The sequence below is a fragment of the Octodon degus genome, unplaced genomic scaffold (assembly GCF_000260255.1).
Source record: "Octodon degus isolate 3935 unplaced genomic scaffold, OctDeg1.0 scaffold00006, whole genome shotgun sequence".
Lineage (NCBI taxonomy): Eukaryota > Metazoa > Chordata > Mammalia > Rodentia > Octodontidae > Octodon > Octodon degus.
In genome coordinates this window covers 32566674-32590103 of record NW_004524582.1, presented here as the reverse complement: position 1 = coordinate 32590103, position 23430 = coordinate 32566674, and the positions used below count along the sequence as shown (strand labels likewise).

The 23430-nt window shown below is 56.5% G+C and overlaps 1 protein-coding gene across 7 annotated transcripts in view; it reads left to right on the top strand.

The window, feature by feature from the left end:
• The first annotated feature begins 281 nt into the window (after positions 1-281).
• The window catches only part of Cfap99 (cilia and flagella associated protein 99), a 42208-nt gene continuing 19059 nt past the window's right edge, over positions 282-23430 (top strand). For 6 of the 7 annotated variants that reach the window (XM_023724176.1, XM_023724154.1, XM_023724148.1 and 3 more), the window contains exons 1-6: positions 282-384; positions 7914-8040; positions 15899-16043; positions 16704-16798; positions 18967-19079; positions 20332-20509. In XM_023724176.1, the coding sequence (XP_023579944.1) occupies positions 7930-8040; positions 15899-16043; positions 16704-16798; positions 18967-19079; positions 20332-20509 (642 nt within the window). In that variant the 5' untranslated portion in view covers positions 282-384; positions 7914-7929. Of the gene's footprint in view, positions 385-7913; positions 8041-15898; positions 16044-16703; positions 16799-18966; positions 19080-20331; positions 20510-23430 lie in introns of those variants that run through there. The other variant, XM_023724170.1, reaches the window with a different exon arrangement.

Sequence of the window (23430 nt, the reverse complement as noted above, 5' to 3'; positions counted from 1 at the left end):
GGTCACCGCCGCCCCGCGCCGCACATGCGCCGAGGGCCCGCGCGCAGGGCAGCCCGCCGTGAACCGGGGGTGGGCCGACCGGCGAGCCAGCCAATCCTCGAGTGATGCAGCGCCGCGCCCCGCCCCGCCCCGCGCGCCCCCGCAGGCCCGACTTGCTCCCAGACTACACGTCCCGGTGCGCTCCGCGGGTGCAGCCGCCCGCGCGGCATAGCAGTTGCTAGGTAACAGCGTGCCAACGACGCCAGCCGCGCTGCGGGCTGCGGGCTGCGGTCAGTGTCCCGCCGACCGAGAGCCCGGGCTCGGCGTGAGCCCGCCGCGACCCCGCGTCCCGCGGGCGCTGGGACCTGCGGCGCAGGCGGAGCCGGAGGAGACCGGCGGCCGCAGGTACGGGGCAAGTCGGGTGCAGGCAAGGCGCGGGGCCCATCCTGGTTCCGCTCCCCGGACGGTTTCCATTCTCTTGAGGGCTCATTTCCTTATGCCGTTCTCCTGGCTCCCGCTCACATCCTTGATCGTTTTCCAGCTCCTTGATTAAAGTTAACGGTGCTTTTTCTTCTGCCTTTCCTTTAATCGCCTCAGTACGCAGTGGGTGTTTTTTTGTTTTTTCTTAAGATACTTTCTCTGCTTCACCCAAGGGTGCCCTAATTGGATCTATGAAAACACTAAAAGAATTTTAAAAGTTAAACCACCCAAATCTGAGTACTTATATGTACTAATCAAATAGCTAAAGGTGATTAATAGGTGATGTCACTTAAAATTCCCTCTCACTAGGGAAAAAACTGAGGCACAAGGAGGAGAAGTGCCCTGGCCCGGAATTCCGAGGCATTCCCTGCCTCTCTTCACTAGCCCTGCCCCCGGCCTGCTGCTGAGCGCGCCCAGGACTCCCCAGCCGCTGCTAGACCGCCCTCACCTCTGCTGCCACACTCACAGCCTCTGAAAAGCAGCGCCCCAGCTGCCTTTTAGCTCCAACTCTGCCTGTTCTTCCTTGAACCTCCTCCAATCAGATTTCCTCGAGGCCACTTCTCTGAAGCTCTTTATCAAAGTCATCCCCGACTTCCCTTCGTACTGCTAAATCTAGCGATCAGGCCGGCTCACATGTTCTCCTACTGCCAGCAGTAGGTGACCCAGCTGAGTGCTTCCCGAGGGGACACACTGTCCTCGCTCGGATGGAACAGATGTGCTCTTTGCTCCCCACCCCATCCCACAGTGCCTTCCCAGGGCCTCTCTGCTCCCAGCCAGTGCACTCTGGAGGCCCAGGGCTCAGTCCTTAGAAACTACTCCTGCACCCCATCCTGGGGCTCAACATGGTCTTGTGGTCACATGGTCTTATAAGCAGCCATTTCTCCAAAACCTTTCAGAGATCTCCATCTCAGCCTAAACCCTCAGGCTTCAGACTTGTTTACCCGTTCTTCACTGTCTGGACCACTAACAGAGTCCCTCAACATGTCCCAGGCCATGCTCTTGATCTTCTTCCATAAAGCCTGCCCCATTACTGTTTCCTCAGCACAACTCAGAGCGGACCCGGGTGTCACTGTCCACTGGATGAGCCGCTATCCTCTGTGGGTTTGCCCTTGGCTGATCCCAGGGTCAGGGGTTCATGCTGCTGTTCAGAGAAGCTCCTCTTCTAGGCTTCATACTTTGAAATTAAAGGCCGGCCTCAGGGAAGCTGATACATCTGTTAGGGTTAAGTTTAGCTAGCTGCATGCAACAAAAACGCCAGCATCCTAGAGACCCAGACTGTTCATGTTTCCAGGAAAGAGGCCCACAGACAGCCCTGCAACTAGGTCTGGCACCCCACCATCAGAGATTAGCTTTTAAGGCCAGCCAAATAGCTCAGTGGATTAAAGTGCCTGCAAGCAGGCGCAGGAGCCAGGGGTTCGATCCCCAGGCCTGCTGTGCCAGCCTCACCCGCAGAGTGTGCTGAGACAGCAACTGAGACTGGGTGTGGTGGTGCGCGCCTGTAATCCCAGTACTCAGGAGGCTGTAAACAGGAGAATCACTACTGAGTCCAATCTAGTAGTAAGACCCTGAACACCCTGTAGACCCTTCCCTAAAATAAAAAAAAAGAAAGAAGAGATCAGCTTTTTTTCTATTTTATTATGTATGTATGTATGTATGTATGTATTTGGTACAGGTTCTCACTACACAGCTCAGACTTCTAGTGATCCTCCTGTCTCAGCCTCCCCAGTGTTGGGATTACAGGCGTGTACCACTATGCCCAGTTTAGGTGGCCGGCTCAGCACCCCTGGGGCTCAGGGGCCAAACAGCATGTGGTACCAGGGATCGAGCCTGGATCCTTGCCCTTGGGTGGCTGGAGTCCGGCTGGGCTCAGAGGTTCCCCTTCCCTTGACTCCTGCTCATTATTCAGCCATCCCAGCTGAGCTATCTCCCTAGAGATCAGCTTTTTTTAGAAGTCATTGTTTCCCATTTCTCACAGTCCAAAATGACTATGTGAGTTCTTGCCATCGCCTCCTGAACCCAGGCAGGACATAAAAAATAAAATAAAAAATAAAAGGCTATATGCCTTTCCCTTTCAAGAAGATTTTCCAGAAGGCTCACACCCTCCTACTTCTCAGAGGTCAAGAACTTAGTCATGTGACCATACTCCACTGCCAGGGAGTCTGGGAAATGCCATCTTTCAGCTGAGCAGCAATAGACTCAACTAAAAACTGAGATTTTATTGCTCATGAGGAAGGGGAGAGTCGTATTTGAAAAGCAAGCCGAAAAATCTGCCACCTGGGGCTGTGCTTTAAGCATAAGCCACTGGGGCAGGGCTTGGCAGCAGCCTCAAGAAACTGGCTTTAGTCATGGAAAAGAACATATTTTAATTAACATACATTTGGGGTCTTATGCAAATAAAGCATCTTTAGTGGCTGATAACATGGGGCTGGTTTGTGTCTGGTGGAATTTAAACCTCCTCCTATCCTCTTCCTGTCTGTAAGGGTTGCTAAGGGGAGAAGAGTTCTGCTCCAGCCCACCTGTCAAGTTGCCTTAAGTGGGAGACAGTCAGGTCCTGGTTAGTGGAATCAAAAATCAATATAAGGGGGCCTGCCCATTGGCTCAGTTGTTTAAGTGCCTGCTTAAAGCCGTCAGGCTCAGGTGCTATGGTTTGAACCCAGATACTCTCGCCAAACCAGAAATGCCCTGAAGGCATCTTGAGGCCACAAAAAAAAAAAAAAAAAAAATCAATATAAGAAAAAAATCCGTGAGCTTGGGAATTAGATCCCACCTCCCACATTTCCTACCCTAAGATGTGACTGTTCTTACCAAGATCACAAGCAGCTTTCAGTGATCAGAATCCAAGCTTCCTTTGCTGCACCTGTTCTATGCCAGAAGTCGGGGTGCAGAGCTCCCGTGCCCAGACCTTGCAGGCCAGATGCGAGCCAGAGTTGCACAGTGGGTAGCTGGAGTCCAGCTGGGCTCAGAGGTTCCCCCTCCCTCGACCCCTGCTCATTGTTCAGTCATGAATTCCATCCCAACTCTTCTGCAGCCCGCCCTGACCTTGGAGGGCTTGGCATGGTTCCTGGCTTGTTTCTGACTGCCTTTTGCACTGGTGCCTGGGCTGTGCTTTCCTCATAAAGGTCCCCACTGCAGGGCAGGAGGCAGGCAGGACACAGCCCCCGTGAGCCCTGGAGCAGCTCCCAAGTGCTCAAGGATGCACGCATAGCCACACCCCAAGCAGCTGCTGGGAGAGGGAGCCTGGTGCCGCAGCCTCCTCCTGCGACTCAGGGAGAAGGAGAACACTCTTATCGCTGTGTGCAGACACACTTGTCTCCAGATTTACTTCCTTCCTTGCAAGTCCTGGATTCCTTGTAGGCCTGCTCACTCTGAGAGGTCACCAGGGGTCTGGCAAGGAGTTTGCCAGCTTGGCTTTAGAGTCACACAGGTGAAAACTTTGGGGACAGGGAGCCCCCAACCACCCCACCCCAAACATTGCTCAAGAGAGGCTTTGTTCTCTTATTTCCTTAGAAAATACTCTTGTAACATCTCTCTTCCAATCAAGCGAAATGTAACATTTTACTCTGGGACACTATAGGATCCACGCAAAGGCTTCAGAAAACATGCTCTGGAAAGCCGGTGCGTCTTTGCGTTAGGACTTGTCCCTGACTGAAGAAGGCATCTCCTAAAAGTTCAAACTAAGAGCAGCACAGTTGAGGGTGCGTGTTCCTTTTTCTGTTTTGCCCTCGCCATGGATTCCAGACATTTCTGGGCACTGGCAAGGTGCCTGCTCTGGGGTGCGGGCCAGGGCTCAGGGTGAAGAGGCAGGCCGCCCACGCGCCCCCCGGAGCAGCCAGCGCCAGTGAGGCTCTCAGATGACGTCAGGGGGCGGAGCAGGGTGTCCTTTGGAGGGACGTGGAGAAGATGATTTGGAGTCCAGAGCCCCGTGAGAAATGATTGCTAACCGGTGAGGGGGCAGAGCGGACATCACAAGGAGGGAACTCATCCGTGAAAGGGTCTCTGTTGGTGGTGGACAGAGCGGACCCCTGATGACATTTCTTTCCAGACCCCTCCAACCCCACCCCGTCCACCTGCTGAATGCTGGCGGTGGCCTTAGTTTAAGACCAGACTGGGTGGCCTCAATTCCAGTCTGTGCCCTTCGGGACATGGGAGAAGGGTGACCCTGAACTCCCGACTATTGTGGATCGAAGGGGAGCTGTTAGGGGCCCCTCTGAGCAGGACATCCCAGCTCTCACCCCACCTCCCCTGTACCTGTGACAGAAGGAGACAGGCAGTGGGGCCAGTGTGTGTTGAACACTTGGACATCGACTTCTGTCCATGCTCACCCCGCTGAGAAAAACAGATTTTGCCAGGGCGCGAGGCACGACCCAGTGTGCACTCCAAGCAGGAAAGACCCGGAGCGGGAGCCTAAGAGTTCCGCACACCCCGCTGCCCTCAGGTGGCTCTGGAGCATCGGAGTTGTTTCACTGCAGAGGAGCAGAAGTGGAACAAAAGGCCCACAGCCACGCCAGAGGGGCAGGTGACACTGCAGAACAGCAAGGTGCACTCCTGCTCCAAGTGTGCTGTGGGTGAGGGGCCAGAGCAGGAGCTCCTCTCCGTAAAGGTGCTGGCAGGGCAGTAGCCCCCAGGAGGTTCGCAGGAGGTGGTCCGAGAGACCAGAGGTGGTGAGAGGTTGGGATTCAGTGAGGTGGTCTCTGTCCCACCACCCAGGCTTTAGCCTGCCCAGGGTCCTGCAGGATGGTGGGAGTAGGGGGGAGGCAGTGCTGGCAGGAGGTGCCCAGGAGGCAACAAGACAGCCGAGGGGCTGCATGGCCTTGAACAAACCTGGTCTTGCACAGGGCTACACCAGGCGGAGGAGTCCACAACTCAGCACCTGCAGATTTGTCCGTTTAGCACATTTAGTCTGGTGGCATCCAAGTTAGAGAGCCCGTCTGTCCCCTGCCCTGTTATCAGAACCACACTGGCCTGGAAGGAGTCCACAGCGAGGCTGCTGCACAGTCTCCAGCCAAGAGACAAGGGGACCTGGTGCCTGGTGAGCGAAGGCGGAGATGGCATCCTGCTGGTGCCAGCGGCTCACTCTCTTGGTTCTCAGGGACCAGGCTTGCAGGGCCTGTTTGTGGCACCAGGTCTTCAAGCTCCTTTTCAGAGGCCATTCCTCTAGCTTCACCAGAGAGGCTGCTGCTGGCTCTGTGTCATTCAGAGCTCTGGAGCTGGAACAGCAGTGTAGGCGCAGGCTACAGCCAGGCATAGTGGGGACATAGACAGCCCAGCCTCTGTTCCTCCCTGCTCAGGGAAGCCCACCCAGGGAGCATCCTGGGCAGGCTCTTAAGTCCCTGCCCTGCCACTCACACAATGGCACCTGGGGCCACGTGTATCTTCCTATAATTCATCGTCCCCTGGGCTTCCCTGAAAGTGGGTAAGACCTTGGGGCTGGAAGGTGCTCCCCTGGGTGTCCTCGCCAGTGGAAGCTGGGGGTACTCTGCAGCCCTACACGGAAGGCACTCCGTGATGTCTCCAGCTCACACACTCATGATTCCTTCTGGGCATTCTCTTCCTCTCTGTCTGTCTCTTACCCTCCTCTCTCTTTTTCTTCTCTCTCTCTGTCTTCACTTTTGTTTCTCTCTCTCTCTCTCTCTCTCTCTCTCTCTCTCACACACACACACACACACACACACACACACACACACACTTCAGCGTACTGAAATTTGGATCTTTCAGAATGGCTTCCTAATGCTGTGCTTCGCCTAACCTCATAGGAACAGGGAATGGAAGACCAACCATAAACCTGGCAGGATTGGCTGAAATTGGCCGGGATGGTCATCTCCTGGGGCCCTGCCCACACTGATTTTCCAGGCACCTTTGGCCATGGATGGCTTAGATCTGGGACTGCTCCCTGATCCCTGGATAATGGGCAAACAGCCAGCTTTGCCAGGAGGGCCTGCACAATCCGCTGGCCCCGAGTGGTGGGTGACAGATGAGGGGATGGGAAAGGAGAGGTGTTGGCTTCTGTGGCTGCCCCAAGTGATCTGACCAGAGCCAAAACTTCCAGGAGCCTTTACCCATAAGGTCTACCTGTTTGGGGGGTAGTTGGAGACTACCAGTGGCTAGGAGAGCCAGCTCTTGGGGACCCAGCCTCATCCCAAGTGTCTCCTCCAAGGCCTCCCTCAGGAGGGCTTGGCAAGCCATGTCCCAAACTGGCATGTTTCTGGAATATCCAGTGCCCAGTGTGGCCTGGCTACTTAGGACAGGGTTTCAACTACCTTGTCTTTAACATGGTGGTGCTCGGGCCGGCGGCATAGCTCAGCAGACTAAGCACTTGCTTAGGTAAGAGCAGGTGTCGGGGTTTGATCCCTGGCTCTGCATGCCGCGCCAGCCCCACCCCGGGGCGCGCTGAGCCCGCGATGGAGTCCAGGCAGGGTGGCACATGCCTGTAATCCCAGCACTAGGGAGGCAGAAATCAAGAGGATCACTACGAGTCTGTGCTGTGTAGTGAGACTATGCACAAAAAAATAAAATAATGGCCGGGGAGATGGCTCAGTGGAATAAGCGCTTCCTTGGTAAGCGCAAGGGCCTGAGTTCAATCCCTGGTTCCGCAAAAAAAAATAAATAAATAAAAAATAAAGTGGAGGTGCTGGACCTGGGGATCTCAACCTTGTAGGATTTGGTCCCGCAGCACCCAGGGACTACTAATTATAAACAGCCCTGTTGGTCAGCTTTCTCATTGCAAGGACACGGTACCCAGCGCCTGTAACTTCAGGGAGGAGCGGTTTGTTTGGCTCATGGTTTTAGAGGGTTCAGTCCATGGTCAGCTGCTCTGAGGCAAGAACATCACAGCAGAAGGATGTGGCAGAGCAAGCTACTTGCTTCATGATTGACTTAGAAGCAGAGCATGGCAAAAAGGCCCACAAAGTGCCCTCCTGAGGCAACTCCCAGGACCCACCTCCACCCAGTGAATTCAGCTGTGCACATCAGTGTGTTGATCCACGGAGGAATACAGCACCCCTGGGCCAGTCCCCCCCAGAATCTCTTACTCCAGTCAGGTTGACAATTCAGTGTGACATCGTCCTGCCCCCACCTACTATCCTGCCTGAGCTGAGCTAATGGCCCAGCTCCTCCCCCAGGGCTCCCCCTTCCTGCTCCCCCCTCCAGCCCATGGAGCAGCCCACATGTCTCAGGGACTGGGCTGGGGCTAGGCAGGTGTGGGCAATGGGGAGGTAAGCTCAGCAAGGCTATCCCAGGCCACCCAGGCAACAGAGGTCAGAGGAAAATGGTTCCAGGAAGTGGGCCTCAGTTGACCTGAGCCAGAGCCCCTGATCACACCAACATTCCTCACCACTCAAGGTCCTTGGCACTCTGCTGGGCTTCCTGTCAATACTGGGGAGGATGCTGAGGCTTCTTTTGCCACCACCCAGGCCAGCACCCGGAGACTGGAGGACATGACCTGCGGTTTATTTCAGGGTCCTGCCCGGGAACATGACCTACTATGGAAGATGCATTGAGATTGTGACAGAACAACTGGACAAATTTAAGCCTGAGAAAGACAATCCTGAGCTGTTCCTGGAGGCCGCATCCACCTCCCTGAAGGTAGGATCAGGGTGGCTGTGTCAGTGACACCTCATGTTGTTTCACCTCCACGAATCAGCATTCCGCACACTCCCATCCAGTGCCTTCCTTCCCAGGGAGACACCTGGGCAAGTCCCGGTCACACGGCAGCTAGTTGTTTCCGTGAAGACCCTTCTTTGTCATGGGAGGTATTTTATGATGGGGTCCAGTGAGAAGGCACAGTGGCTGTAAGCCAGGGAACGCTGGTCCCCACAGTTGGCCTGTCTTCAAGCCAGGTCGGATGAGGCAGCCCTGAACTCCTTTTCCCCCAGCACTCACTCCAGAGGGACGGAGGGCTGTGGTGCCGAAGGTGCCCACAGCCACAGCTCATGGGGAGCTGTGTTTCACCAGCTTCAGCAGAGGCAGGGGCTGGCCAGGCATCGAAGCCCTGGGAGGTTGCTGAGACCTCCACCTCCTTGGTCTGCCTGCCCACCCTTGGGAGAAATAACACACTGCTCCCAGGGGGGCTGGCCAGCCAACTCCTCCTTTCCTGCCCCACCCCTGGGGGCCCATCCTTCTCTTTCATTGCAAGTCCAGACCCTCAGCCACTAGGGTAAAGTATGGAGCCTGAGAGAAGAGCAGTGACCTTTGCTGCCACACTGCCTACCCCCAGCAGTCCCCATGGCCCTCCCTGTCAACTGGTCACTGCCCCTGCCATTCCGACCCCATGCCCTCTGTCCACGGGGGCAGGTGCCCAGGGCAGGTGCTTGGTCTCCTGCAGCCCAGCCGTTGGGTCTTTGGGGTCTCGCACTCTGGGTAGGTGAGGCAAACACCAGGGGACACTCTGGGGTACTGTCACATGAGTGTGCCTTCAAATGCTGTCCTCACAAATGCATTTACAGGGGATACTAGTCTGTAAGTCTGGACTCAGGTCTGTCTGTGGCCTTTGCTGCCTTTGTTTCTCTCAGCCCAGGCACAGAACTGGCTGCAAAGCTGAGGCCCTCAAAGTCAGTGCCCCCACCTCATGCCTCTTTGCCTCCATGCTCTTTCCTTGAGGCCCTAAATGTGCCGGGGGAAATGATGAAAACAGCTGACAGCTGGGCCAGGAAAGGCCCCCTGCCTTGTGCAGCACCTGGCCAACACACAGGGGCAGGAGGGTGTGGAGGCGCAGTCAGGACAGGGCCCAGCCCCGACTCCCTCAGCGCCCCCTCTGCCTCTCTGTCTCAGGTTACCCCCAAAAGCCTCGGGACCCCAAGTCCCGCAGCCCCTGGTGCACCATCTGGATCAGCAAGGCTCCCCACTAGCAGCTCCCCAGCTCCCCCTCTCCCTCGGGTCCCAGTTCAGCCTGCACTGCTACAGAGCTGCCACAGCCGGGGAATTGGGCAGAGTGTCTGTGACTGGGGTGTCTGTCAGGGTTCTGATGAGGGGGTCCTCCCATGCACTCAGCTGTGGACATCAGGGGTCAATCCCTTGAGCAGTGCAGCATTCCTGCTCCACTCACCCCACTGGGGCTCCTGGAGCTGGCCACGCTGACAACTGTCACCACAACTAACAGATTGCTAGTGGGAGACAAGTTGCAGTTGTCACCTGGAAGTTGTGACACAGTGACCAGTCCTTGCCTTTCCAAGGACAGTATGGCCCCGAACACCACCCATGGGCCTGGCAGCAGTTGTCAAGGGCTGCCACCCTGCGGCAGCTGTCCGCTGCCACTCGTTCTGCCTACTTTAGAGGCATGGGACCTTTCTAGTCCATTCACTGCCCTTCTGACGTCATGGCGGAGAGGGGCACCGGGTGCTGACACAGTCTGGGCAGCCCGCTTTATCTCTGTTGTCAGAAGATGGCTGCAATCCACCCACCTTGTTTGCTGAAGGCTTGAGGCTGCCACCTGCCAGAAAGTGACGCAACACAGTCACCCAGAGGCTGGGGTGCAGGGCTTGGGGGCCTGCGGCCCGACCACATCCACTGTGGTCCTGGCCCTGGCAGCCTGGCATGTGACGTTATTTGGATACACAGGGCAGAGGTCACAACGCTGACCTCAGCCAGACCCAGTCTAAGGATCAAAAGAGAAGTACAGACACCACACAGAGAGAGGAGACTCCTGCAAATCCACAGGGAGAGGAAGGGGACTGCACTGAAAAGCAGGGAGAGGGCAGAGAGAGGTGACCCTAAGCCAGGAAGGCCACGTACTGCTCATGCCACCAGAAGAGGCCATGGAGGGGCTTCACAGGGCATCAGGACCGCCCAAGATGTGCTGTTATGCCAGGCCCTAGGGGCCCAGGAGAGGTAGGGCCCTCGGGGCGGGAAGGCGCCAGGACTCATGGGCCTACAATGGCATTCTCTATTTCTTTCTTTCTTTCTTTACTTATTTGGTACTGGGAATCAACCTCAGGACCTCACTCTTGCTAGGCAGACGCTGAGCCACTCAGCCAATCTTTGACCCTGATGCCACATTTTATTTTATTTATTTATTTTTTTGTGGTACTAGGGATTGAACTCAGGACCTGACGCTTGCCAGGCAGGTGCTTATGTAACTGAGCTATCTCCCCAACCCCCCCAACATTTAAACCCCATGCCAGCTCCATGCACACACCCAGGTGGGGCCTCCCAAAAAAGCGTGGTCACAGTGACACCTCCTAGGAGACCTAAGGCCACTCTAGCTGAAGAAGGAGCGCTGACCGAGAGGCTCCCGCCACCACCATGGCAAGAGTGTGGGTTTGGCCTGATGAAAATCTTGGCTTTGCTGCACAAGGGGACCGGCTGTCAGGGACAGCCTGGAGCTGAAAGAAGTCAAGGGTCCTGGGCCTGGGTCACATGCAGGGGCAGGGCGCAGGGTGCCCAGAACCAGGCAAGCTGGCAGCACCAAGCTTGGGTGGCCTCAGCTGGGCCTCAGTGGCCCTGGAGGATCCACACGGCTGGGCCACGGCTCGGCCACGGCTCTGAGCCACTGGTCAGACAGGGTGTGGCCAGCAGGTGGCGGGCTGTTCATAGAGAAGAAGAGACAAAAGGCCGGGGTGGGGCAGCCAGATGAGCAGGGCGGGCCTGGACCAGCCTGAGGGGACAAGGACAGGGAGTGTCTGGGGAAGGGGACTGTCAAGGCTTCAGGGGCAGGCCTGGCCCGCTCAGGTGCCTGTGTTTGCTCTTCCTGTCAGTTGTCTCACAAAAAACTTGAGCACAGAAATTATCTTCTACGTTACCGTTTATTAAAGTAGCCCTTGAGGAGGGCGTGGCGGCCCACACCTGTCAGCCAGCACTCTGAAGACTGAGTCAGGAAGGCTGACAGTTTGAGCAGTGTGAAACTTAGCAATTTAGTGAGACTGTCTCAAGATAGAAAACAACAATAATGAAAAGGGCTGGGCTATAGCTCCGTGCAAAGGCTGTGCGTTCAGTCTTCCATAAGGGAAAAACAAACCACAAAACCAAAACAAATCCCACCCGCACCTGATGTATCAGCACAGTCCAAGGTGGTTTTTGGTGCAGTCTTCTCTTCCACCCAGCCCCTCGGATTCCAGTGGGCAGTGTCAGTCCAGAGCTTGGCCAGGACTACAAACATGTTTCGATTAGATATTATGTATGAGAATAAGAACAAAATGATTCATATACACCCAGAGTCTGCTTGTGTCCCGGGTGGGTGGTGGCTGGTAGGTGCATGGCCGTGAGGGAAGCTCAGGTTCTAGGACAGCTTCGCGACCACACAGGGCGGCCCCATGAGATCAGGAAACCAACTGCCTTTCTTCCTAAGTTACCCCATATCTGTGACTCTGAAGATGACTGAGCATCAGAGTGCCCGTGGTGGACCCCTGTGCCGCACAGGCTCTGAGGAAACTGTTCCAGGCCTGGGTGGCCAGATAGCTCAGCCGACTAAAGTGCCTGCTTAGGCAGAGCGCAGCAGCTGGAGGTTTGATCCCCTGCATGCCTTGCTGGCCCAGGCCCCAGGGCACGCTGACACGTTGACTGAGACTGGGTGTGGTGGCTCACGGCTGTAATCCAGGCGCTTGGGAGGCTCAAAACAGGAGAATCACTATGAGTCCGATCTGTGTAGTGAGACCCTGTAGACCCTGAAAAAGCAGTGAAGCTGTTCCAGACCCGTTCCGTAGGCGACGTGTTGGGACATTCTCCTCTCCTGAGCGAGGACCCAGAGCACCCTGCTGCCTGCTGTCAAAGTCGGTGCAGCGCCTCCTGAGCAGGGGCTGGCGCTGTCCCCCGTACAGATGGCAGTGGGCTCATTGACCCACCTGTCCTGTCCCTCTGCCCCTGGCCAGATGCACCCAAGATTGGGTCCCAGGAAACACCAATCCTTGCTTCAAGAGTAGCTTTGTTTCCCCAGTTCTGGGGGTGAACCCAGGACTTTTGCACTGGGCTACATCCTCACCTCTTGTTACTTTTCATGAAATAAAAAGCCTGTGCTCCCCCTGCCTCAGCCTCTCAGAGTGCTGGGATTACTGGACACAATGTGCACCACCTCGCCTGGCTCTAGGGCTATCTCAGGGAGCTCCCGCTGGCCATCACAGAGATCTGGGTGTCGCTGCTGCCCTCCTCCCCTGGCACCTGTTCCCTTCCTCACCCGCTGGCACGGTGTAGGGAAACAAATTTTATTTTTTGCCAACAAATAAGTGGTGGAAGTGCCTGGTAGAGACATAACCGGCACTTCTCTATATTTTCACAAATCTCCATGCATTACGTACCTGTTCTTTGAACCATCTGTTTGGATCTATAACTGTTAGGGAACTAGGTTTGACTGTGTCATAATCCAAAAGTAGCCGCTTACATAGACCAGAGGCCTCTTTGCCCGTGGGGAGCTCAGGGCGTAGCTCAGGGCGGCTTGGTGGTGCACGCTTCCTTCTGCATAGCCACACAATGGCTGCTCCATGCAGCAGGGGACCCACATCCCAGGCAAGGAGAGGGCAAGATGAATCTGCTTTCTCTTCAAAGAATTTCTTATAGGTCACACGTAGCAGTTTGTCACCAAGCTCATTGATTAAAAGGGCTCTGCCAACAAAGTGAATCCCTACCCCAGCAGGGCAGAGTCCTTCCTGTCTGAGAGGAAGGAGGGAGGACAGGGCTTGGCAGACTTTCTAACAAGCCTTGGCTCCTGGATATCGTGTGTGCACTCCGGGTGGTGACCTGGCAGCATCCAGGCCCCTGCCTGCCTTTGCCCTGGCCGGCCCTGCCTGAGCCCCGGCTCTGCCCCAGGGGCACTGGCGGCAGTAAAGCTAGAGCTTTGCGCCCTCCCAGAGGCAGGCGGAGCCTTTGGTGGCTGTGGACTCAAGAGCCTCAAACTGGACCGAAGCCCAAGATTTTATTCCTGACTCAGAGACCTTGGTGGCCACAGCCCTCTGGGGTCCCTGTCCGAGGCTGGCTCAAGTTCGCCTGAGTGCCACAGATCTCCCCTGATCCTGGGAGACAGAGCCCCTTGCCCAGCCCCAGGTCCCCACTAACTCCTGAGGAAAGACAGGCCCCCAGACTCAGTCCCACTCAGCAAGATGCCCCACATCCAGACAGCCCAGGTCTCGGTGTCCACTGGCCTCCCGTTAGCACGCTGCCCTTCCCATGCCAAGGCCCCGGCCCTGCCCTGGGTGTCCTGTCCTGGCACTCACTTGGTCCTTCATCGACAGCCTCCTCCAGCCTAGTGTGGCCCTTGGGGACCTGTCTGCCCTGGGCTGCTGGCATTGGGATCTGGAGTTGTGGGCTAGCTCCAGGCCTTATTAAGAAAGACATTCGAGGGGCCAGGGAGATGGCTCAGTGGAATAAGCGCTTCCCTGGCAAGCACAAGGGTCTGAGTTCAATCCCCGATACTGCCAGAAAAAAAGAAAGACGTTCCCACATCCCAAGCACAGACGGAATCCGTGAGCAGAGGGAAGCCTGTCCCCACCCCCCCCTTCCTCCCTTAGCTGTCTCAGGACCCAGGCCCCTTCCCAGGGCCAGACCAGACAAATCTGATCTCAAAACAAAGTAAAAAGGCCACACATTCCACAAGCCTGTAATACTTCACACCAAACTAAAAAGCAGATTACAACCTCACAACAAATAATTCTCATGTGAATGAGGGATTCATACAAGTGTCTAAGAAAATGTATCCCAATTAGAAGTTATCGACAGGTGTGCTGGCACATGCCTATAATCCCAACATTCAAGGCTGAGACAGGCAGATGGATGTGTTCAAGGCAACTGGACTACATAGTGAGGCCCATCTCACAAAGCCGAAAAACAGCCTGGATGTAGCTCGGTGGTGCAGTGCCTGCTTGGCAAGTGTGAGACCCTGAGTTCCATTCCCTATACTCCCCCCAAAAGCCAAAAAGCAACAAAAAAAGCAAGCTTTAAATTAAGATTGGCTCCACACAGGCTTGAGGCCCAGGCTGGCTGTAGGCTGAGAGCTCTATAGTTTCCAGCCCCAGGACTGAGAGATAAAGTTTAAGCAAGAATCAAGCTGATAATTCATAGATTGAGAAAATGGGAAACCACTGGAAATTTCCCTGCAAATAAAAACATTCAAAATAAAAAGGTGATAGCGTTGTTTCTGTCCGAGCTCAGCCAGTGGGGTGTGGCTCCACATCCAGGGCTCTCCTGGTACCATAAGCCAGGTGCACTGTGAAAGGAAATGAGGGATTGTGGAGGGGACCCCGTGACCCCTGTGAGGCCGCAGTGCGCACGCTGGGCTCCGGTACGCAAGCCGAAGGGCCGGCGTTCACCGTACAGTGCATTCTGATGTGGGTGCGGAGGCTCGAACGTAGCCCGCTCCCGCGCGCACTTCCTGTCCACCAGGACCACCATCTGCGTCATCTCCTTGTGAGGGGTCCAGTAGCATCACTTTGCTTTTGCGAATTTTCCTGAGTATGTCCTTGCGGTACACAACGAATAGGCCTGTCCCGGCGCAGAGCTCGCCACGCCCAGCCCTCTCCATTTCCCGGCTCCTCTCGGCTCGCCTCTCCCTCCAGCCCTGGGTGCCCTGCCGTCTGCTAAAGGTCCGCCTCTCTGTTTCTTGTTGTCTGCCTTTCATTTGTCCCCGCAGCAGCGTCATTTCAGTGACAGCGCGGCACTGGCCTGGGTGGGGAGGCGCGTGGGACCATGATTCCCGCGGGACCCCAGGCGGGTCCCAGCTTCCCGGCCGCCTGTGCTGTCGTCGCCGTGCACACTCCGCGTGGGCGTCCTCTCCAGCCGGCCAGCTCCGCGATTCCCAGAAGCGATCGATCGCAGAGGGGGAGGCCTGGCTCCCGAGGGCTGGGAAACTTCCAAGCTCGCTTTGCGCTGCGGGCGGGCGCAAGCTGGCCCTGTTGCTGCCTTCAAAGCATGATTACTTCTCAAGACAATTTGAAAACTTTATTTGTTTGAACTGTGAACACACATCACAGACAGGTCACAAACCCCTAAACGTCCTGAGCTGTCAACGGAGGAGCCAGTGAGTCGGGCCAGCTCCCTGCCCAGAGGCCATGGTACCGGCTCCCTGCCCAGCTCCTCCTCACTTCCCCCACTGCACGAGCTTCGCGTTTGCCTGCTTAGGCCTTGTGCCTTTGGTAGCTTTGTATTCCTTCATCTGAAAACCTCTAAATGAGCTCATTTTTTACATTATCTTAGATGTACCTTGCATGGAACTTATCACTTAACCACTTCCCGGGGTCAACTCCTGTGGTCTGCAGCACATTCTCCTGGCTAGCAGCCGCCACCCCATCCATCTCCAGCATTCTTCACCGTCCCCACATAATGCTGTCCCCAGGAAGCCCCAGGCCCTGTCCCCTCCCTGACGCTGGTCCTCCCAGTTCTTGGCCCCCGCCTGGTCACCTCCATTACTGCCCACTGCTCCAGGAGGATGGATGAGCCTGGGCCTCCTGGCCTGGAGGGGATACCTGTCCCCACCTTGCCCCTCTCCTAGCAACCCTGGTGACACTTCTGGCTGTTTCTCCCCCAGGTGCTGAGCCCACAGAAGCAGGCATTCGTGTTGGAGCTCCTGTCTGGCTGCCTGCACTACAGAAAGCTCCTGGCCATCGTAGTGGATGCCTTCTATGTACGGGACGGCCAGCTCTGCCTGTGGGCCGACTATAGCCTCTTCCAAGGTGAGTGTCATCTGTGTGTCCCCAGGGCTCTCCCCTGGAGTGACCTAGGCAGTGGCAGGGTGACCAGAGAGGACATGATCCCTCACCCCACAGATGGGGAGCTGAGGCCTCAAGCTCATGGAAGGGTGCAGGGCTGGCAGTGAGACCTCTCCCCTGCCCCTGCATAGCCTTGGCCCAGCACAGGAGGCCCAGCCTGGCTGAATGAGAGTGCCCCTCCTTTCTCAGGCTGTCCCTGACTCTGGCCCCATCTCCAAGAACTTTAGACAGAGCAGGTCCTGAGCCATGCGGGCTGGGGGTAGGGTGTTAAAATAGGAGAGTTGCCTGCTGAGCATGTGGACACACCTGTGATGCTAGCACAGGTGTGCAGGATGACAAGTCTCAAAGCAAATACTAGAAAGGGGTTAGGGATGTAGCTTATTGTGGAGGCCCTGGGTTCAGTCCCCCTTACACAAAGACAGAGACAGACAGGGAGGGAGGGGAAGGAGAGGGGAGGGAAGAAGGGACGGGAGGGGACGGGAGGGGACAGGAGGGGAGGCCTCCTGCCTCTGCTTTCATGGCACAGTTGACCATGTGCAGAGTGGCTGCTGCGGTGCTGGCAGTGGGAGTGGGAAGGCCAGGCCAGGAAGGTGAAGCCTGGTCCTCAGTGTGCACTCCCCTCAGTGCTCTGCTACCTGGCTACCTTCCAGCTGGATGAGCTTGGCTTCCAGCTCTTCTGCAGCATTGTCAAGGCGTTGCCTGTGGGCAAGACCTGCAAGGTGAGCCCCTTCCTGTCCCTGCCACCCCAGCAGGGGATGTGACACCAGCCCATCCCACTGGGCTCCTTTTAGCAATAGAAAGAGAGTCTCTGGTGGTTTCATTCTGCATTGGAAATCGATGTCCTGGGGCTGGGGAGATAGCTCAGCAGCATCAAGCCTGCCTGGCAAGCACAAGGTCATGAGTTCAAGTCTCAGAACCAAACAGAAGGGAGGGAGGGAGGGAGGGAGGGAGGGAGAAAATCAATGTCTTCTCCACAGAGAACCTGCACGCTGTCCCCAGGGACAGTCCCAGGTCCTGATGGCCAGCGACTTGAGGATGAGGCTTCTGTAGCCAGCTCCTGGCCTCCTCCCATGTCTGTGCCCAAGGAGTCACCTCTGTGGATGCAGGGGGACACAGGGACCTCAGGGAGGCAGATGTCACGTCTGGCTGAGGCTGCTACTCTTTGCCCATGTGCTGCCACCTCAGGAGGCATGCTGGAGGCAGCTTTGCAGTGCCCTGGCACCTGATCTTCAGCCCCCAACCCTGTTCCTCCTCCTCCTCCTCCTCCCAGACCAGGTGGTCACCAGCCCAGGGCGACATCCTAGAGAAGGGACAGGGAAAGCCATAGCCAAGAGCACATGGGTGTCATGTGGGTGCCTCACTGGTCAAAGCCACCAGCTCCACTGTTGTACCAGAAGACCTGATGAATGTAGCTTCAGAGGTTTCACTGAGATTAGTTTTTCTCCAAGTGAGCCCAGAGCCTCAGAAGCATCTCACTTTTATTGAGGGGTAAAGGCAACTAAGGAATGTGCATAATTACCTAAGTGAATACAAACTACTATATTTATTGGCTTCCACCATTTGCCTAACACTAGGTTCACACAAATGCTAGCCAATAACATCCCAAGCAAGAGATCAAAGGACAGGGCGCCTGCAGGAGAAGCTGTTATCTGCTGCTTTGGGTCCCAGCTTTTCGGGAATTTGTAAACAGACAGCAACCCTCCTCGGGCTCAGTTCAGTGTTCCCTGCTCTCTTGGGACATTAGGCTTTTGTCTCAAATCTATATCTCTACACTCCACAGGATGGGGACAGGAGTAGCAGCACTGCCAGAACCACGCTGGTGATTGAACTCAAGCTCTCTGCAATGAGCTACATTCCCAGTCCACGTTGTTGTTGTTTTGTTTGTTTTGTCTTTCTGAGAGAAGGTCTCATTATGCGGTTCAGGCTGGTCTTGAGCTCACTTTGTAGCCAGGCTGGTCTTGAGCTTGCAGTGATCCTCCTGCCCCAGCCTCTGGCATGCTGGGATGACAGGCGGGTGCCACCATGCCGGTCTTCTGCTGACTCTCTTAGCCTCTGTTGATCACCTTTTTAGCTCACCTGGGTCCTACAGGGACTTACCTGGCACTTGGGTACCAAATGCCCAACACACAAGGGCCAGGGCAGTGCCCCACATGGTGCCAGCCTGGCCCAGGGAGACACCAGCCATGTGACTCCCCAGGGAGCAGCAGAGCTGTGGGCCGCTGGCAGCTGTCCAGGCCATCCCTCCCCATTCCTTACCCGAAGCCCACTGTGGTCCATCTCCCTCCACCCCGGAGGGAGCACTGTTGCTGTATAGTCAGGACTGACCAGTGTGTGTCCAAGAGATATCGCTGGAGAGGAGGGCAGGGGCAGCTGGCTGACACCAGTGGAGGAATGGGGCCAAGGGTGAGGGCCCAGAGCCCCTGTGGGGCAGGGAGGAGTCAAGGACATGGGACAGAGAGGACTCTGCACAGTGTGGTCAGTGCAGCACCCCCTGCCAGCTCACAGTCACCTGAGCAAAGCCCTCCTGAGCTCCCCCCTAGCTTCCCTGAACCAGAACTGTGGGCTTAGGAGCTGGGAGCTATGGCCCTGGGGACCCTGCCATGCAAGGACAGAGTGGCAGTTACCAGGCCTAGGGCAGGGGGCACAGACTCAGTCTAGGGGTGGTGCTGAGTCAAAGGGAGGGCGCTGTGGACAATGGCAACATCCGTCCCCAGAATTCAGAGCCTGCCTGCCCGGAGGGTGCCTTCCCTGTGGTCTCACTGCTGGGGAGCAGGCACAGGGCTTAGGGATGTGGCTCTGCCAGGCACACAGCTGCGACCCTGGGTTCTGGGTGGCTGGGGCTCTTGGGGGGTTCAGCCTCAGCACACCCTCATGGCCCTACCACCAGTTCCTCAGGTTCTTCTTCAACCCCCTAAACCTGTGCTCCTGGATCAAGGACGAGTGGAGCCTCATCTACGTGGCGGCCCACGTGCAGGAGAACTGGATCGAACCCCTGCTGAGGTGGGCTAGGGCCCCTGGCCCTGGATAGAACTCCTCAGTGCAGCGGGGCCTCCTTGCTCCCCTGGGGTTGGGCTGAGTGGTTCAGAGGGACAAGACGAGCAGGCCAGCAGAAATGTTCCGGCCAGCAGTCCAGGGACCCTCTCTGCCCACGGCAGGCTGGCAGCAGGTGCACCTGGTGGTCAGAGGGCATCAGGGGAACAAGAAGTGGCCCTTTTGCTCTGGAGCCTGCCCACTGCACAGGGGCAGGTGACAGTGGCCCAGCCCTGGCCCTGGCCACTCTTTGGACCCCAAGAGTATAGGGTGAAGGGAGCAGGGCAGATAAGCACCAGCTTATTTCCTGGTATTTCAGGCCTTGAACCAGGCTGGATGCCTCAAGCTGCCCTTGAGCCTGGGGTGAGCTCAGGGTAGACCGGACTGTGGGCAGAGGCTCAGTGTAGCCATGGGAAGGCCGGCAGCAGGGGGACCCTACACGTCTGCTTCTGAGAGGATGGGACAGTCTCCTTGGCTCCCAAGGGGCTGTTATGGCCTTTGCTCCCCAGAGCTGCTGTCACCATAAGGGGTATAGTCCTCAGTCCCACAGCACCACTACAGCTGGCAGTGGAACAGGACTCCAGGGAATGGGGCACCCCTGGCATGCCTTCCCAGCCCCCAGGACCAGCCTTCACACCTACTGCCCCTTCCCAGCCTTGGGGCCCTGGGGCCAGTTTGACATGGCCTCCTGGGAACCCCTGGTCTGGGCGTGGGGCTGGGACTCCTACAAGGGCACAAGGGGGGTAGTGGGCAGCTCCCAGGAGGCCCAGAGGCCTATTCCAGCCCCAAAGCCTGAACTCTCAGGACAGCTGGGCTCCCTGCAGGGACCGGCCCTCACTCCCAACTCCCTCTGCTCCCACTGAACCTGCCACCCCAGTGTGACTCTGCAAGGCTGCTCCGACTGCTGATGTCCTGGTCCGTGGAGACCATCCGCTCCACCCCTGCTTAGCTCTGCATGCCCCTGCTGCTCAGGCTCCATGTTCACCAGACGCCTGGCATCCCTATTCCCCTCCTGCCCCGCCCCAGGCTTGTTTTCTCCTCATCTGCTCAAGGGTGTGGCTGTCCTGTGCCAAGGAGTGCTGATCACCAGAGAGGAGGGGCCCACAGTCCCATGACCAATCTTCCAAGGGAGCCCAAGATCCTGAGGTCCTTTGGGTCCCAAGGCCTGACCTTCAGTGACCTGCATAGGAAGTGACCCAGGGCTTCTCCCTTCACCTCCCAGGTGGCAGCCTGAGGTCCAGGGCCTGCTGGACCAGCTGGAGGGGGCATCGGCCCACCAGGCCTCTCTCACCAAGGCCAAGGCCAAGGTCACAGAGCCTCGGGAATTCAACCTGACTGCACCCCGGCCCCGTGCCATTCCAGTGCCTGACCCAGTCCCCACTGTGGCCAAGCCTAGACCTGTGAGTTGGACATTTGTGGAGGCACGGGCTTGTACTTCTGGGATGTTCAGGCCAGGAGGCTGGACTGCAGGAACCACTGGAAGCTGGACTGCTCCAGGTCAGGTGTACCTGCCCTGCCCGGGAGTGTTGGGCGACCCCCATGGAGCAGGCAGCCAGCAGACCTGAAGCCCACCATTCCTGGGGCCCCCATCAGCAGGTGTGGAATGGAGCTGTCAGGCTGTGGGGCTGGAGCTTGGAGCCCATTGTTAGCCTGGTGCAGTAGGCTGCCCTCCCCAAGATGAGGTGCTGCAGGTCGGATCACAGTGTATATACCTTCTGGGAATGGTGACATCCTTACTGCAGGGCCCCTGCACGTCTGCCACACACACACGCACACACGCACACACGCACACACCTGTCCCTTTCTGCCTAACTTTATGAGTCAGGATTCTGTACTGCAAGTAACTGAAAAATGGCTTGGACAATAGGCCACTGCCTGACTCTCACCACTGAATTAGGGTAAGATGGCTTGATCCAGGCTCCAGCTCTGCGTGTCTGAAATGCTACCTTGGCTCTTCTAAAAGTCAGCCTTCTTTTGGGGCTAACTTCCTGCCTCAGTTACTTTTTACTCCTTGCTGGGCACCTAAAATGAAGGAAAGAAAGGTTTATTTAGCTCACAATTTGTGGAGGTTTCAGTCTATACTCGGCTGGTGGAACATGACAGAGAGCAGCAGTTCATGGCAGCAGAAAACAGCGAGGAGCAAAGGGAAGGGCGGCAGCTGCACTGCTAGCGAGCTTCTCCCCCCTCTTTATACTGTAAACAAGCTACCCTTGGGGCTGGGGGTGCAGAACTCACACAGTGCCCAGGCCCTCCTCTTGCACAGGATGAACATGTTTACAAACTAAGAATCCTGGCTCCCTGCTGAGTCACTTAATTAAACTTCTAAACTTCTCAGGTTGATACAGCGCATCAGTCAGTATACTTCCTTCATGGTAGTTCAAAAATATCTAGGGTGTGCATCATGCCCTGCACTGTTCAGGCCAAGAAAGACATCTTGGGCCATAGGAGGCCAAGGGCACAGTGCCCTTGGAAGATCCCAGGAGCCACCTAGTCCCCTCTCATTCAGGTCCCCAAGCCCTCTCTCCACAGAAGCTCCTCTTGCTGAAGCCTCAGTTCTGTTGCATGTCTCACTTAGCTTCTTGCTCACAATGATGAGTCTAGTGATGTGCGAACCTGCCTATTTTCTGTCCTGTACCAGAACATGTCCATCTCCTTTTGTTTCACATTCACAATGGGGCTGGCATAGTCCTGCCTCAGAGCAGATCCTCACTAAATAGTTGTTGATGGAAGGATGGACGGCTGTGTGGGCAGGTGGGTGGGCAAATGGCAGGCTGGAAAGGTGGATGGATGGATGGGTGATGGCAAGATGGATGGGTGGATGATGGATGGATGGATGGATGGATGGATGGATGGGTGGATGATGGAGGGAAGATAGACGGGGTGGAAGGATGGCTGGATGGGTGGGCAGGTGGGTAGACAAATGGCAGGCTGGAAAGGTGGACAGATGGATAGGTGATGGATGGATGGGTGAATGATGGATGGATGGATGGATGGATGGATGGTGGATGGGGGTAGAAGGATGGATGGATAGATGGGCAGGTGGGTGGATAAACAATAAACTGGATGGATGGACTGATGTATGGGTGATAGATGAATAGATGATGGATAGGTGGATGATGGGTTGGTGATGGATGGATGGATGATGGATGGGTGGGTGGACAGATGATCAGGGGCCTTGTTGCTCAGTAACCCTCAGCTAACCCCTTTACAGGATCTTCACCATTTCTGATCCCATCTCTTCAGGAACTAATGCATTTTTTTCCTCAAGTCCTTGGGTTCTCCCTCCCCTTCCACTCTCCCTCCCCCTCCCCCAGGTCCCACCCCTTCTCTGTAGCCCTGTGCATCTCAGCACCAGCTGTGAGATGCTGGAGGACATTCTACAAGGTGGCCATGCTGGATCCACACTTGTTATCTCTGCCCTCCCTGCCCTGCCCCTCACGAGGATGCATCCAGTCCACTCATTTATTCCTTCAACAGTTACAGAACCCAGAGCTAGGCATATAGCTCAGTGGCACAGTGCCTGCCTGGCAAGCACAAGGTTCTGAGTTTGAATCCTGGTACAAAAAGAAAAAGTTACAGTACCCTACTAGCGCCAGGTACTGTGTTCCCAGCAGGGACTCCGACAGGAAACAGAAATTCCTCATACCTGTCAGGTGGTGATGAGTGCTGAGGAGAGGGACCGGCGCAGGGCAGGGGGCAGAAGCAGCTAGGGCAAAGGGTATCGGTTCCAGGTAACACGCCAGGCAGGGCCGGGGGAGAGGTGCCCAGAGTGAAGGCTTGACAAGAGCGAGCAGTGGGCCGGGGTTGCAGCAGGGCAGATCGGGCTGTGAGCCAAGGGCATGCCAAGGCCCAGGAGGGAAGGGGCCACCCCGCTGCCACATACCCCACAGATGCGGCGAGGTGGGCTGGCACCAATGCAAGATCCCTCTGGCCACAAGGGGGCAGTGAGGGCTGGTTGTGCAGGTGGCCTGAAGCAGGTAGGCGGGATTGGAGATGGCAGGGGTGAGAGACACAGGCACTGCAAGGGTTCCGAGGCATGGGTGTGGTGGGTGGGAGAAGATACGGGTTTCAGTTTGGATGGGATGAGTTCTGGCGCCCAGGAGGAGCAGGAATGAGGGGAGTGTGGATACCAGATCTGGTGTCTGGGGTGTCGAAGCTGGCTGCCCCTTGGTGGACATATCTGACTGGACCCAGTGGGTGCCCTGTGGCCACCTTGGTCTCTGCAGGGCCATCCCAGGAGAACTTATGTTCCTGGGCCTCTGGCATTCCCCCAGCTCCCCTCTGGCACCACACACCCTGCCGTCCCCAGTGGGTCCTAGGC